General features: G+C 27.3%; 3 protein-coding genes across 4 annotated transcripts in view; all 3 read left to right on the top strand.

The window, feature by feature from the left end:
- Positions 1 to 275: 275 nt before the first annotated feature.
- LOC105458313 (trypsin-3-like) lies at positions 276 to 5,915 on the top strand. Its single transcript, XM_011703536.1, has 9 exons — positions 276 to 390; positions 837 to 987; positions 1,365 to 1,620; positions 1,816 to 1,953; positions 2,237 to 2,378; positions 3,971 to 4,118; positions 4,444 to 4,705; positions 5,014 to 5,151; positions 5,466 to 5,915. The coding sequence occupies exons 1-9, from the start codon at positions 312 to 314 to the stop codon at positions 5,610 to 5,612; spliced, it is 1,461 nt and encodes a 486-aa protein (XP_011701838.1). The 5' UTR covers positions 276 to 311; the 3' UTR covers positions 5,613 to 5,915.
- A 1,280-nt stretch (positions 5,916 to 7,195) lies between these two features.
- On the top strand, positions 7,196 to 10,081 carry LOC105458310 (chymotrypsin-2-like). Of its 2 annotated transcripts, none has more exons than XM_011703532.1 (5): positions 7,196 to 7,300; positions 7,617 to 7,782; positions 8,489 to 8,747; positions 9,359 to 9,496; positions 9,836 to 10,081. In XM_011703532.1, exons 1-5 carry the CDS (start codon positions 7,249 to 7,251, stop codon positions 9,998 to 10,000), a joined length of 780 nt encoding a protein of 259 aa, XP_011701834.1. In that variant the 5' UTR covers positions 7,196 to 7,248; the 3' UTR covers positions 10,001 to 10,081. The 2 variants fall into 2 exon arrangements, with proteins under 2 accessions (XP_011701834.1, XP_011701835.1); XM_011703533.1 differs by having other exon boundaries at positions 7,617 to 7,785; positions 8,498 to 8,747.
- A 6,052-nt stretch (positions 10,082 to 16,133) lies between these two features.
- The window catches only part of LOC105458311 (chymotrypsin-1-like), a 2,738-nt gene continuing 1,293 nt past the window's right edge, over positions 16,134 to 17,578 (top strand). The window contains exons 1-3 of the mRNA XM_011703534.1: positions 16,134 to 16,240; positions 16,763 to 16,919; positions 17,309 to 17,561. Of these exons, the coding sequence (XP_011701836.1) occupies positions 16,189 to 16,240; positions 16,763 to 16,919; positions 17,309 to 17,561 (462 nt within the window). The 5' untranslated portion in view covers positions 16,134 to 16,188. The remainder of the gene's footprint in view (positions 16,241 to 16,762; positions 16,920 to 17,308; positions 17,562 to 17,578) is intronic.

The following is a 17,578-nucleotide window of genomic DNA, read 5'->3' as shown; positions in this document are numbered from 1 at the left end:
ATGTCAGATATAGTAATCGATAAAAATAACTAATCAACCATGAGACCATGTACTTCATTAGATAAGTGGACGTAAATCCCCATTCTTCTAAGAAAAATTATAACAAAGACAAATTTAATTAAAAACAAATTTAATTATCACTATTATCAATCAATAAGTGCATAATATAAACTATAAATAACAATATTTTATCGTGCGATATCGCGTTGAGAAAAATTCAGAAAAGCGTCACAAGCACATGATTATATCTTCGTTGCAACACTACTTCAGGAGCATATATAAACCTATATGAATGCCTCTATTCGCTTCAGATGCAGGCAACAAATCAACAATCGAAGATGCGTGCGTTCGCTAGTCTTATACTACTCGCTCTGGCATGCGCCATTGAAGGTACGAAATTAAATTATAAATATTTTAGCATAATAAGAGAATGAGAGAGAGAGAGAGAGAGAGAGAAGCAACAACATTTCTTTCTATACATTACAATTTACAAAACAATTATTTTCTAATGTAAAGTCCTTAATATATAACTAGATATATAATTTGAGTTTTCACTGTATGATATTTATAGTTTCTTTAAATACAAGTATTTTACGGTTTAAAATTAATGGCATGATCAATAAAAGCTTTAAAAATGTTTTATTTTGAATAAATATGTAACTTTTCCGAACAGCTCATTTATGTAGCCGTAAAGTCGATGCAAAGTTTAATTGTTATCATTAATATTATGTTATTGATAATATATTATATTAAAAGTTTGTGTATATAGTAATGTAACATTTTACTTTGCACATATATTAACGCATATTAATAATTACTTCATTTTTGTCAATAAGGAGCTCCATTTCCTCATATCGTCGGTGGTAAAGATGCTCCCATCGGCAAATATCCATATCAAATATCATTAAGATATTATGGCTCGCACAGATGCGGTGGATCTATCCTTGATGACAGAACCATATTAACTGCAGCACATTGCGTCGTAGGGTAAGTTAAACATCTTCTAAATCTACATATATCTGATATATCAATATATTATTAGTAAACAGAAATTAATTCTAAAACTAATCTTTTTTTAACACGTCAAATGGATACAGTATATGAAATATGTACATATCCAATAAGCAAAGTATCTTGTTATAATTAATTAGAATTAAATATTTTGTTACCTGTTTGACAATAAAAATATGTTTTCTGAATAAAAATTTTTATTCTAAGAAGGGTGTTTCATAACTAGTGCCCTTATTCTATTTCTGCTATATTCTATCGAAAAAGTTTATAGCAGACATTTTCAAAATCTATTTTTAACAGTTTGGTTATCTATACTTATATATGTATTTATGTGTGTGTGCTTTCTTTGCTAGAATGGAAGATCAGCTGAATAATCTAAAGGTCCATGCCGGCACAAACTTTATGACTGCACCAGGAGATGTCTATGACGTAGGAAGTGTTTCCGTCAACCAACACTACGATGACTATTTACTCATTAATGACGTCGCTCTGATTCACCTTAATAAATCTATCGTATACAACCCGCTAGTGCAACCGATAAATCTTATGACATCCGATAAAGACCTTGAAAACAAACCGTGCACTTTAACCGGATGGGGAACTACACAGGTAATATCAAATGCGATAGTTTTCCAGTTACACATATCCAAAAATTGAGACATTCTCTTTTTGAGAAAATTATCATTTTCTTTTTAATAAGTTAGAAATAACGAGTGAGAGAACATTTTGAGATAATAATTATTTGCTGTTGTTATTCGTTATTTGCTTCGATTCTCAACATCACAATATATTTATTCTTTTTAGGTTGGTGGAAATATTCCGAATAACTTGCAAGAAATTGAGTTGGTAGTTTATCCGCAGGAAGACTGCGAAGCAGTACAATGGAGAGTGATAGATAGTCATATCTGCACTTTGACTAAGGAAGGAGAAGGAGCGTGCCACGTAAGTCGCCAATTAATATCATAAAACAAATCGATACATGTGTCTTTTTATATAACAGTAAAAGAGAATTAAGGACACAAAAAATTAATAATATAAGAAATATATATGTATTATTAATAATAAAAAATTATAATTATAATATTAAATCCATAACTATACATCAATTACATTTTTACTTTAACACTGAAAGGATTGTAACAATAATTTGCAGTAATAAATAGTTTACGATATAATCGATACAGGTAATATCGATATTTTATTATTAATTGCATCTTCATTCCAGGGTGATTCTGGTGGACCGTTGGTGGCCGATGGAGTCCAAATTGGAATCGTTTCCTTCGGAAATCCTTGCGCACTTGGATATCCAGACGTTTATACAAGAGTGAGCAGTTTCGTGCCTTGGATTACCGCAAATTTGAAGAAATAAAAGATATTATTTAATTTGTTTATTACAATACGATTTGGTCTCATGTGATTTAGAATTTAATTAATACCGTTGTTTGAACACACACACATTATGTACGTTTTTCCTATCAGTTAAATAAATTGTCAATGCAAATTAACAAACTTGTTTTTATTTTTATTATATATAAAGTCTAATGTACTTCGCAGTGACCGCTGCTTTTATTCGCGATAAACAATATCGTTTATCTGTTACTGTAAGATTCATAAATCTGCGTGATATTGTTATAAATGCGTTTGATCAATTTAATAAAAAGAAAATCTTTTAAAATATGAATATTAAAGAGGTCCTGTATAAAGAAACAAAAAATCAATAATTATACCCTTAATTTTAATAAGCTTTGAAGTGAATATAATGCGTAAAGTTAAATATATTTATAGATAAATTTCATCGGAATGAATTGTTTTATTCAAATGAAATTCCGAACTATATCTGTGAGTAAAATAACACTTATGGCGTTCTCAGAATCAGGTTATCTAATCAAAATTATCTAATCTTTGAAATCTTATTTTTAAGTATCAATATGCAGTTAATATCGTATACATATCAAGTACATATATATACCTACGAAACAACATCTTGTTCTCAATAATAGCTAAACTTTCAAAATGTACGCATTCTTAAGTCTCTTAATCGTTTGTTTGTTAGCAGTCAGTCATGGTAAGTGACAATAAATACAAAGTAAAAACATTTTTACGCGTAAAAATAATCAGCGATACAATTTATTTTCGGTGAATTTAGATAAAAATATGAAAATAATTCCAGAAATAATTTTATTCGTGATAATACAAACCGCGAAATGTAATTAATGTCAATATTTAATTCTAAGAATTAAAAATTTATTTTGCTTACAATTGTATTGGTTTGATATTCCTTATATATCTATATCATCTACCATTAATTTTATAGTAATAATTTACAATCATAGATCAATGAAACTAATTGTAAGTGCAATATGTATTCATAGAGCTTAATTTAACAACTAAATGTTATTTTATTAAAATTGAAATTAAATTAATATTTATAAAAATTATGATAAAAATGTATTTTACACAATTATAAAAATTTTTATAGTAGGGGAGATCAAATATGCAATAAGTAATATCTAAATTTTTATGATATTTTTTATAGATACAATTAATACATACGCAATATATAATAACATTTTTTAAATAATTATGTTTAAATAATCTTTTTTTAAATTTATTCTTTGAGATTATTCCTTTTTTATTATGGATTGTTGTGACTTCTATAATTTTTTTTACAAAAATAGAAAAATTAACTACAATATATAAATAATTAATAGTAATAATTTTTATTATTTTATTTAAAATTTGAGATACATTAAGATAGGAATTAATTATATTTTTCAGAATATACGGTTTTTAAAACGTCATACTTTGTACTTGATCTTATACCAAAAAAGCAAATAAAAAATATTAGTATTGTTTTAATTTGTAAATTCTTGGAGTGGATAATATAAATATAATCTAAAAAAATGTATTTGTATAAACGTTTTTTGCAGAAATTATACATAATTACAAATTTGTTTAGCCGTGGATCCCCAGATCGTCGGTGGAACTGATGCTGTAGTCGGAGCGCATCCTTATATGGTGTCTCTCAGACGTAACAATGGTCATTTCTGCGGCGGATCCATTATTTCTAAACGTTATATTCTCACCGCGGCTCACTGTCTTATGCAGTACGTATCACCTTTGCGCAAAATGCAAAGTAATTTAAGATTTGAAAATCCTTCGTTACTTGAATTAACTGTTTGACTTGAATATTTGACTTTACCGATACTTTATTGTTCGAATTTTTTATTATTTTCTCCAATTTTCCTTGAAAAAAGTTTAAGACACATAAATATTTAAATCTGTTATTCTTTGATTGTATTTACATTCTTCATTTTTTAATAATTATTTAAGTTATTAATTTAAATTTAATTCAAGCAACTACAATCTATTATTAATGTATTTATATGATATGTATTTAATTCTTATAATTTATAATTTTATGTAACATAGATTTAAGGGTCCCGAGGATCTCAAAGACGTAACAGTTCATGCTGGCACGAATCTTTTGAGTGAAGCCGGTGATGTTTACGCGCCTGAAGCAGCTATTATTCATCCTGATTTTAATCTGCTTTTAATCCGTAACGATGTTGGCTTACTCCGCCTAAAAACAGACATAGAATACAACAAATTGGTGCAACCGATCTCTTTCGCAAAGACGAATTCCGTTCTAGTTGGCGACCCCTGCTTCCTGACAGGTTGGGGAACACTTAAGGTAAAGGGGGTGACAAGCATTATCTCAGACAACACAGTTAAAGTCCAAAATCGAGACGTCGGATCGCTTAAAAATGCCTAATAAGCATCTTAAAGTCATCTTTGCGAGAGACATTTAAAAGACGTCTTATGTCTCGATTTTAGACTTCGTGTTGTCTTCTAGTTATGTATGTTACTTCAAATTACATCGCTAAATGTAAGATAAAAATGTGAATTAAGATTTAAAAAAAAAAGGTCAATATTAATATTCCTTTAAATTTTATATTGAGATCTCTTAACCCTTCTTACACTTTTCGAATTTTTTCACAGTACTTAGGAAAAGTGCCTGATAAACTTCAAATAGTCAACCTGAAAGTTTATTCGCAATTAAGATGCAAAGCTGTATTCTTGAATGTGAAGTCCAGTCACATCTGTGCATTTTCACAATATGGACAAGGAGCGTGCCATGTGAGTATGAGTTGATCTTAATTAGAAAAATATATATTAACCAATTAATCTTCATTTTATAAACACAGTTATTAAAAATGATTAATTGTGCAAATTTCTAAAAAATTCAGTCAATAATTATTTAATTAACTTATTCTATTTTTTTATTAATAGTGTTTTAAAATTTTTTCTTATGCAAATTTTTTCATAAGTTTGTAGGTCTTTTATTATAAATTCTATTCTGAAAATATATATGGCTTTTAGCAATTATTCTTTTAACGTGATATTAAGGATTGCAATATCAAACAATTGTTTCTAATAAATGTCTTTTTTAGGGTGATTCTGGTAGTCCGCTCGTTGCCAATGGTATTCAAATCGGCCTTGCTTCGTTTGTTCGACCGTGCGCTGTGGGATATCCAGATGTATACACTAGGGTATCCTCTTTCACGAATTGGATCGATCAGTACATCAATAATGAATAATAAAATAAAATAACTGTGTTATTTTATTATTTATAAAATTAAATTAACGCAGTAACAATCGTTTTTGCATCTTAAGAAACATCTAAATATTCTCCAATTTAATTTGTATTTAACAATACTTTATAAAATAACGAGCACATTTTGATCAGATATAATATGACATATAAACATCTATTAACCTTGTAATCGTATCTGTTAATCTTTATGATTAAAACAGAATACGGTGCAATAATGGATGTGATGACTAAAATTACATGGATCATTAATATTATAGAAAAGATAAATATAATTTGTGAAGCATTATTAATTTGGTTATTTACATCCAATTAATTGTAACACTTTTTTAAAAGCTTTTTACAAACCAATCGCACGTCCCTTCTCATTGTAATATAATGTAATAATAATTTTATTATGTAACAATTTATAATTAATTTTATATTATACTATTTAATTTATTATAACGTTATTTAATATACAGTACATTATAAAAATTCGACAAAATCAGATTTTAACAAATATTAGAATTATAATCAACGTATTGGAAAACATATTGCAATTGTTTTTTATTAAAAATATTTTTTCCGTTATCATAAACTCCAGTTGGAGATAAAATCGAATTTTTTATTTTTATACGAACAGATAACGGGATGTTACGGAGAAGTGATAATTAAAAATTACAGATGTCTTTTCAGATAAGATTGATCAGACCTTTTCAATCACTTTCAAGTAATTTATTGTTATTATCATTTAATTAATTATAGTTCTACAAACAATAGTTATTCAATTTTTTGATTAATCTTTCATAGAATACAATTAGAAATACATTTTAAAAATATAAAAGAGATAAAAAATAAGATAGTATCTTCATTAATTTTGAAACCGATTATTTCTAGGAACAAATTTAATTACATTAAAGATCCTCATATTACCTATATAAATTACAACATTTTTTTAATATTAAGACTGAACATTAGCTATCATGTAAGAGAAATCAAGAAACTGCTTTATATAATTTAATTTATGTAGATGCATACAGCACAATATTTCTGCTCTTATTTCAATATAATATCAACTTTAATTGTAATATTTTTGCTATCACATACATGTATATGTTTGACATTTTTTTAAATTTATTATAAAAAATCGACAAATAAAATACGTATTCTTATCTAAATATTATTGATATGCATTTATAAGAAACATTTTAAAAAGTTTAATGATGCTTATTTTCTTTTCCAAAGAAGCGCAAATCTTTTCACTAGAAATCAAATATTGAGCTCAATATCTATGCATCTCAAATGAATGTATTAAAAACTCTTTTCTTATTTTATGAAGATATATAAAGAAATTTATAAGCATGTTTTATGAATAATTACGCTTTAACTATTGCTATATATATTATTACAAAATTTAATAAAAATTATAAAAATAAATTCCTGATTAATAATGTGCAATGTTTGCCATTAATATAGTTCATTTATAAATATCAAAGTCATATAAGTAACGGCGCATGTTGATTTGTGGGTATTTCCTATCGATATGTTAGATAAATCAGAATGCCAAGTGGTGATTTCAATCTACAATATAGGATATAAATTGAAGATAATATGTCCAACGTACCACAGTACTTATCGCTATGAATGCTGTCGCTGGTCTCATAATCGCGTGCCTGGCTCTCACCGCCTACGGTAAATGGCAATTTACTATAACAGTATTACGCTCATTATATAATCATTGCATCATGTGCGTAACACGTACTGAATAAATTTTATCACAAAGAAATTTCAAAACTTACTTTCTGGATTCTTTTTTTTAATTAACTCGCAACAATTATTCGATAAATTTAGCGTTATCTTTCCGCAATCAATAATGCAAGCCCGAGATGTTAAAGATTTTATTACAGAAAATTGAGAAAAATTCTTCAAAATAAAATAGAGATAAATGTCATTATTAATTCTGAATCTTTTTTAACGAGAAGAAAATAACAAGTTTTTTTATCAATAGGTTTGCCAAATCCGCAAATCGTGGGCGGCAGTGATGCTCTGGATGGCGCGTATCCTTATCAAGTGTCATTGAGAGACAACCCTTTTGTGCCTTATAGATCCCATTTTTGTAGTGGCGCCATCATCAGTGAACGTTACATTATTACAAGTGCCCATTGTATTATTCCGTATGTATAACCCTTGTTCTGTTCAAATGCTTTAATTATGTCTTATTTGAGTAATTAGATTATATGAATAAAAATTTTTTAAAAATTACATGGATTAATAACATATATAGTTCAAATATGCCGAGAAACGATAAGTCACAAATCGTCAACTCTTAGTATATCTTTGACAAAATGCGTGCTCTGTTTGTGTTATCAGTATGACAGTTATCTCAAGTAAAGCAAGCAATGACAGCCAAAAAAAAATATCGTTAAAAAAAAGAAACTGTGAGAAAATTTTGCGTAAAATTGAGGACGAATAGCGAATAGAAGCATAAACTTTTAATGCTCAACAAACAATTATTGTTTACAAGTGGTGAAATTGTCTGACAACATATAGCGTTATCAATCCACGTAATTTCGTATATACGATTTTATACATATAATAAAAAAATATTAATTATATTATTTGATGTATATAAACTATAATGCAATAACTTCACATTTTAAATCTTGCGTTTAAAAGATAAAACTTTGAAAAATATTTGTTTATCGATAATTTTTGGCATCTTGTGCCGAAGAAATGTGCAGTTTACTTAATTTATAATTCTATTTTGAAGCATTTGAATCGCTGAATTTGATATCAAATATTAAATAATTGTCTAATAAATTTGATAATTATTAAATAATTATAATAATCTAATAAATTATAATTTGTATGGATTGTTAGGTACCTCAGCCTTCCTTATTCTGTTTACGCCGCTGTTGGAAGCAATAACCTTGACGATATAGATGTGGTCTTACATCCAGTGCGAAAATTGATAACACACGCTGGTTATAACAGCGAGCTACATATTCATGACATTGGTTTAATCCAAGTAAGGAATAATATCGTATTTACTGAATACGTTCAGCCGATTGCCTTGCCAACTGACGATCGCAACTATGGAAATTATCCTCTTGTAGCCACTGGCTGGGGAAGACTCTGGGGAAATATTACATCAGACTTTTATAAAGACAGATCCTTTACAATTTTCATTCTTCCAAATTGCTTCTTTATTTGAAGTAAAATTTAGGAAATAAATTTTTCTAAAAAATGTTTTGCTATAAACATATTTGATACAACGATACGAGTTTTAATTCACAGCTGTCTTAAGAATTAAAAAATCTATTTTTTAGAAATGTCTATTTAAAATGAGCGTATTAGAAATTACGACTTGAGATTTGGAAATAATATATCTTATATTCAGTCTTGAATAAAAAACATTTTACTTTTAAATATATAAAAAAGAATTTAAAAAGATAGATATAAACATAAAAATATAAAAATATGATAACTCTAATAGGAAAAGAATCAGTAAAGTTTGTTTCTATGTATAACACATAGAAATGTGACTCTTATATATATATATATATATATATATATATATATATATTTTTTATACATAGTTTTTTGTGAGGAATAGGTGCATATTTGCATACTAATAAAAACAATTAAAGAAGTCTACGTAAAATAGAAAAATAATGCACTGTAAAAATTGTAATAATCGAATATAAATTTGATAAAATAAAATACTAAGGAATTAACAATTTTTTTTAGTTGGGCGGTCCAATTCCTAATCATCTGCAAGAAATTATAGTAAGAGGATATGAATCTGACTATGCTAACGAATTATGCAGTAAATATGAACACACCATGTGTACCTACTTAGGATACTCAGGCCAAGGAATGTGCCACGTAAGTAATCGAGAAATAACAACGTATGATATCTATTATAATATATCACAAAAAAAAACAAATTTATCAAGAATAGCAATTATTGTTGTTTATCTTTAAATTGATATCATAGAATGAAAACAGAAATTATTATCCTTTAGATATCTTTTCTTAGAACGCTATAGCTTTTAACAAATGTTATTATGTTTTTGTTACAAATCAGAGAATTTTAATGTCACACGCTTTTACAAACGGGAAAATTTACTGTATAATTTACAGAATTATTAAGTTTAGACAAATTATGCGTGAATAAAGTAGTCTGACAAGTGTCAAACAATATTAAATCAATTGTTTCGATAGGGCGACGACGGTGGTCCACTTGTTGCTGACAACGTTTTGGTTGGTCTCGTATCGTACAGTTATCATCCATGCACTGGAGGTCCCGACGTATACACCAAAGTATTTTTCTATCGATCGTGGATTAAATACTATACAGGGATGAATATTTCAGAAACTGATCTTTGATATAAGACATAAAATATCTTTATATAAAACAATTTGTATAAAACTGAATTATCACTTATATAAAAAATTAATTTAATTTAATTATTACAAAATTATTACTATAATAAATTACAAATGTATTTAATATTCAAGATATACGTAATTTCGATTTATTTTAAAACAAAAAGCAAATATAGGTATACATATATAAAATTTTTCTATCTGTTTCAATACTATTTTGATTGTAACTTGTAACTATAATAACATTTGCTACTGTATGTAAAAAAATGCATAACAGTGTCATCAACAATCAAGTTATGTGTATGTGTATATATATATATATATATATATATATAAATATGTGTAAAAAGTGTTTTTTGTTTCTCTGCATTAAAAACACACTATCCTTTCCTTACTTATTTCTAATTGTATTGATATCATATATAAGTGCAAATAATATAAGATATTTCTTATATTTAATTACATTTTATATATATCTATTATTTTTCCAACATATTTTCGATAATAAGCTAAACATTTAAAAATACCTATAAATATACAGTGAAATAATATTGTCACCTATTTTTCAGCAAAAGATCAATGGTATATATTTATTATTAACATATTTGTTGTACTTTAAAAATGTTTACAGTTGTACAGATTTATAAATCATAAACATATTAATTGAATAGTACTAGACTATAGACAGGTGAATAAACCATCAATATTTTAAACTTTTAGAGGAAGTGACAAAAGTTTCGTTCAAAAAATTTCTCGAAATATTTTAAATAAAAGATATTATATCATTGAAAATTATAGCGGTAATTGTAATTAAAAAAGAATCTGATTTTTATTTAAACTTCGCGAAATTGATGTATATCGGGTTGATCAAAAAGTCTTTTCGTATTTTGAATCGTCATTATTAAAGAAAATACGAAAAACTTTCTGACCAACCTAATATGATAAACCAGAGAAAATATTCTTTTAAGCATCACACATGTTTAGTTTAGGCAAAAACAAGCTACTATCTAATCTCTACTATATAATTTAAATAAATATACAGAGCTTCACATAATGCCAGAAATACAACGCTATCAAACATTTCGGTTGTAAGATGATGCCAAATGGGAAACAAAAATGCTAGCGAACGATAATACCATAACCAGGACCTATTGTGTCTTCAGTCGCTCTCCAATATAAACCATAGATAGGTATCTAAATTAAGAATATATTCCGCAGTCAAATTGACGACAACATCGGAGCTAATCTGGCAATATAGCAATATGCCGACATCTGTTTACTGCAAAGCATTATTGCATTTTTGTGAGGTGTTTGACGCTATTTGTAATAGCAAAACTGCTTGGCATTTGCCATCAATCAATATATTTGGCTTGCTTAACTGTTATTCTGTCATATATTTTACCGACAAAGATTGTTGCATATTAACGAAAGCGTGTGCTAATGGAGTTGACAATAACAAAGGGTTTCCCATTTTTAGCAAACATAATTCGGCAAACATAACTTATTGTCAACATTTGCAATTGCAGAAAATGTTATAGCGAATATTATATCACTATTTAACTTTATCCAGAAAAGAATCTACATGCACAAACATAGAACAATATATAGTAATTAAAATTGAGATTATTTTAATTTAACTAAAACTGTTAAATACATTATTCATACATGGTCGTAAACCATATATAATATTTATAGATTATATATAATTTAGATGAAAGCATTAGACAGACTTATCTCTATTACAAAGAAGATACACAGAGTACATATGTTTAATGAATCACAGTTACAATATAACGTAACCGCATCTGACGCTTTAAAAATCAACGGAAAATGAACAAATATTGTTACCTGGTTGCCACAATTTTTTTTGCCATTATCGTGAATCACTTATAGATAGCAATATGTTGTATATGTAAGTGTTCAGCACTTAAGCTCTATTAGTACGCGTGCCTGCCAAAGTAAGGAAGATAATAGAAATCTAAATATCGGGACACGTTAATTGATGGTTTCGATCGACGGTGTAAGCTATTCTATATAAATCGAAGGTAACAATGTTCGAGGTGCCAAAATATTTATCGCCATGAACGGTGCTCCCGGCCTCATAGCGCATTTAGCGCTCATTGTCAGTTCCCAAGGTAAATGTATTCACGTAAAAAAATCTCATTAACGATAAGCATTAACGGGAGCATTGCGTATAAGGACAATAACGTTCGTTGTAATTCTCAAATTCAAGCGCATATTGTATATCATCTCCATAGCATAATACGAATTGAGTGTGAAAGTTGCAGTATCTATATTCATATCAAATTTATTTTTTTTTCTTCTTTCCAGTTTTATATAAGTGTAATATCATAATCACTATTTAATTATTATTTGATATTGTAATATGACAATTATTTGATATATATAAATTATTAATAATATTTGATAAATTATTTTATTAGCCTTTATAAGCCCGATTGCATTAACGTTATTTTTGACTTTAAGTAAGACTTAATTAAAACTCTGTCTTTCTTCAAAACCTTAAGAAAGAGAGAAAAAGAGTTTTAAGCGTTATTTAAAGCCAAATTAACGTTAAATCAGGCCTTAATGTTGTAGATCTTAAGAATAATAAATGTCTGCGATTTTGAAAATACTGCGAAAATAGATGTACTCGTAATTCATTTCGTATTGCTTGTTTTAAGATAAAACGTTTATAATTTTGAAAATGATTTCAGGTAATAATCGATTGTAATTTATAATTATAGCAAAATATAAAATGCAATGATAAAATGAAATAGCTGGTTTTCAATCGATAGATTTGCCAGCTTCACAAATCATTGGCTGTAATAATGCTCCAGATGGTTTGTACCCATATCAAGTGTCATTGAGATACTCACAAAACAACAGACATTTCTGCGGTGGAGTCATCATCAGCAAAAATTATATTATTACTGCTGGGCACTGTTTGATTTAGTACGTGTGTACACTTTTCTCCAACTCAAAGTATCTGTAATTATTAAAATTATATTTAAATCTATAATCTATAATTAAAATAATTCATATTTGAACCGTATTTTACACATCTTTGCAGTTTTACAAGGAAGCCATTACTAATTATATCATTTTATTATAAAATCTCTAATTACTTTAATTACTATCTGGAAAAATCTTTTGTTTACAAAGTAAAATTTGAAGGAATATTTATGTAGCAACAATTCCTTCGAAGTTTAAAAATATCTTATATTGTTTATTCAATTAAGATATATCTCTACTTTTTTTAAAAGATTTACCTGAATTAACGCACTCTTAAATTAGATACATATATAAAAGGATTACAATCCCTATTATAGTTTTAATGATTCGTCCAATCTTTTTATGGCCTTTGGAAGCAATTACCTTGATACATCTCGTGCTGTGTATCCAGCAGCAGCCCTCATACTACCCTGATTTCAACGAACATGCTATGACTATTAATGATATTGGTTTAATCAGGGTATCACAAGATATTGATTTTAACGAAAATATTCAACCGATTGCTTTGCCAAATACCGATCGCAATTATGAAAATTATCCTCTTTTAATTACTGGTTGGGGAAGACTCTGGGTAAATCTAAGCAACATAAATAAGTTTTAATAAGTATAATTTTGATTATGTAAGAGAGATAACTCGTCGATCTTTTCTTTTATTATTTTAATGTTTATACTTTCGTATTTTTCCAAATAAAATTTGTAAAATAAAATTTTGAAAGAATTAATAAGTGGTGTTTTACAAAAATTCTATAATAATCTCTTCAAATCTATTATAATAAGACATCAGCTGAGCTAAAAACTTTAATCTTTAGAGCAACGGTCGGCAACCTAATAACTTGCAAGAAATCGTAGTGAAAGGATATTCCCAAAAGAAATGTAACATTATTATGGAAATATCATCGTGAAAACTCATATATGTACCCTTACATCACAAGGTCAAGAAATGTGCAACGTAAGTACAATATAATATTAAAAATGTTGATATAACAAAAGCTTTTTATTTTTTGGGTGTGAACGCATAGATACAATATATATTTTATCCGTTAATTTTATATATATATATATATATATATATATATATATTCATACCTAAAAAATAAAAAGCTTTTGTTATATCAACACTTTTATCACAGCTCAGTTATATATAACTAATCTTTTAAAAAAATAAGTTATACAGTTACTTTTCTATAATTATATTCTAAAATTATCTATATTCTCTTCAAATTTTTTTTATATAAAGTTATAATATATATTTATAATTTTTTTTTATTAAATTTTTAATCAAGAATGAATCAAAAAAATACTAAATGGTACCAATGAAAAATTTTGACGAATATTAGTATATAAATATTAGTATATAATATTAGTATATAATATTATATACTATTATATATTAATAGTATATTAGTATAAATATTAGTATATAATTATCTAATTACATATACTATTTAACTATTTTAATACACTATTTTAACAGGGTGATTCTGGTGGTCCACTCGTTGCTAATGGCATCCTGATTGGTATCGTGTCATTTGGTGTACTTCCATGTGGGAGCGGCTTTCCTGACATATATACTACTATACTAGAGTGTTTTACTATAGAGACTGGATTAACTTTCATGCAGGGATTTGACTCAGCGATGACGTCACTAGAAAAATTCGCCAATCAAACATCAGCTCGATATGCCATGCCATATGGCATATTGCTTTAAAACTTATCAAAACTTATTAAGAACCAATACCTAACAATTTCTATTTGACGAATTGTATAATACAGCAATAATTAATGATATAATTATTTAAGAATTTTATTTGTAGACAATTTTTATATGTGTAACTTAATAATCGTTTAAGCATTTAAACGAATATCTCAAAATGTGTTAAATATTGTATAACATTTTTCATAAATTTAAAATTAATTTATCCTTAATGAAAAATTATGTTACATTTGAAAAATTACATTGGTTTGTAGTGTGTATTGCTCTTTAATATGCATATCTCCAATAATATACATCTTCAATATATATATTAAAATTTAAAAATATTAATGAAGAGTTTAACAAGTAAAGTATAATTACTAATCTATTGTACAGAAAAATGCAATCGCTAGTGCGCGTTATACCTCTCTGCGCAATAGCTAGAACGTATAACGTACAATAGAACGATATCTATTTGTATCTTAAATAGAATTGTATAAATTCATAAATAAATCATAAATATATTGATTAATTGCGCGTTATGCGATATTCTCATTCAATCAAATTATATATCGCATAACGCGCAATTAATCGATATATTTACGATTTATAATATATATTACCATAAGTGTTTTATACATAACGAATAAGAAATATGTATATGCCATATACACGGTCAAAGTAGGATCTTGGTGCTTTTAATATTTTCTTATGTGTTTTCAGCCAGGAAAACATGATGTGATATTTTTTTGCAATAAATTTCTTTACAAATTCGGTGATAATGGTTCGTATAGAGTACGCAAGTTAGCATTTATTTGACGTCGCGAGAAAGGGGGGATTTATTAGACGCAAGTGAGCATCAAGTACTTATTCCTGTTTCAAGTGAGTATCAAGTACTTATTCCTGTTTCAATCAGAGATTGCGTTGAATTCGGAAGTAACGGCACGCATTTTCGTCGAAGCTAGGATACGTATGTGAAATCATATAAGAAAATATTAAAAGCACCAAGATCCTGCTATGACCGTGCATTGGCCTTTCTTATTCGTTATGTATATAAATTTATGTAAAAGTATCTTGATAATAGATCTCAAATAAATATATAGTTCTAAGAATAATACATCCTTTTGCTCAGAAATATTTACATATAAGATATAATAATATATAAAATATGCAGAGTTACAATATATAAGTAATATCGTTATAAAATAAAATATAATAATACATAAAATATGTACGATATAAAAAGTTCCTTTCGCTATTTCGAAAATACATAGATATATAATCATAAAATAAATAGCGATGATTCAAGAGAAGTTACAAGAAAAAATACTCATATCATCCTGGACATTCTGCGAATATATCTCTTCGCTATATTACCTGCGCGCAAAGATAACGCAAGTCGATACGTGCTATTTGATAATTCCGATCGACGTATATAAATCGAAGATAACGCGTTTCGCACGCCTCAGTAACTGTCACTATGTTTTCCATCACTGGTCTCGTAATCGTATCTCTAATATATCACGCCTACGGTAAGTACCTATTATGATATTCGTGAAAATTCTATTGAGAAATCTTGAAATGTATATTTTTAGATTTTACAAGCTTTAACGCGTCATAAATAATTCGAGCGTACATTATAATTTTTTTTGCTCAGATTAACCCCGATCAGATATTACGTAACTTCCATCGGGTACTTCCGTCGCGCGCTATCTAAATTTATTCGAATGAATTACGTTTTGTCAATTTCATATAAATGAAAATATTGCAACAATTATTTGACAAAATTTAATGCTAATTGTATATCTTAAAAATAAATCCATTTAAGGAATATTTTTAAAAACGTAGCAATTCTATCACTTTAAGATTTTATTAAAATATATCGCGCAAGTCATTCCTTGCTTGTCATATTTTAAAACAGAATCTACATTATATATAAAAATAAATATTAAAATAAAGAAAAAAATTAATATATGAAGAAACAAAAATTTGTAACATAACTTGAAATTTTTTATACAGCTTTTTACGGAAAGAAATTTTTTTTTAATCGATAGGTGTGCCAGATACACAAATCGTAGGCGGTAAAGATGCTCCGCCCGGCAAGTACCCCTATCAGGTGTCATTAAAGCGAACATTTTCTGGAGACCATTTTTGTGGTGGAGCCATCATCAGCGAGAAATATATTATCACAGCGGCTCACTGTTTCCAAAAGTATGTACATTCTTTTTTTCTCTCTCTCACACAGCCTTCGAAAACATAATTCAACTAATATTCTAATTCTTAGCCAAATAATTATTGCATTTTCAATATTTGTAATTTGATAAGTAAAAAAACAAACTTATACGCATTATCTAAATGTAAATTTAATGAATCAAAATTATGAGAAAACGAGAAATTTGGAAAATAATGCAACAATTTTTTATATCTAGAGTTGTGCGATTTATATTGTTTATAAGTAATTAAGATATCTTTTCTCTTATAGGTATTCAGACATATATATATGTATATATCACTAAATAAATATTAAAATAAAAAATAATTTTTTAAATAATGTCTTAAATTAAATGTAAAGTATTCATGGTTTTTACTGATTGTTATAGTCTCGTCAGTGAAGGCGAAGTTATCGTCGATGTTGGAAGCACTCAGCTTTATGTTCCTGAAAGTAGATACACAGTGGACAAACTAATACCACATCCTCAATACAACAGCACGCTAAAGAGAAATGATGTTGCTTTAATTCGTCTAACGAAAAATATTAACTTTACTAAAAATGCCAAAGCGATAGAAATAATATCTGAAAATCGTAATTTCGAACATGTTGGTCTTACAGTCACTGGTTGGGGACGTACCTCGGTAAATATATATATATA

Source organism: Wasmannia auropunctata, unplaced genomic scaffold, assembly GCF_000956235.1.
Source record: "Wasmannia auropunctata unplaced genomic scaffold, wasmannia.A_1.0 LD334548.1, whole genome shotgun sequence".
Classification (NCBI taxonomy): domain Eukaryota; kingdom Metazoa; phylum Arthropoda; class Insecta; order Hymenoptera; family Formicidae; genus Wasmannia; species Wasmannia auropunctata.
The sequence above is the reverse complement of the archived record's forward strand: the minus strand, read 5'-3'. Positions and strand labels throughout refer to the sequence as shown.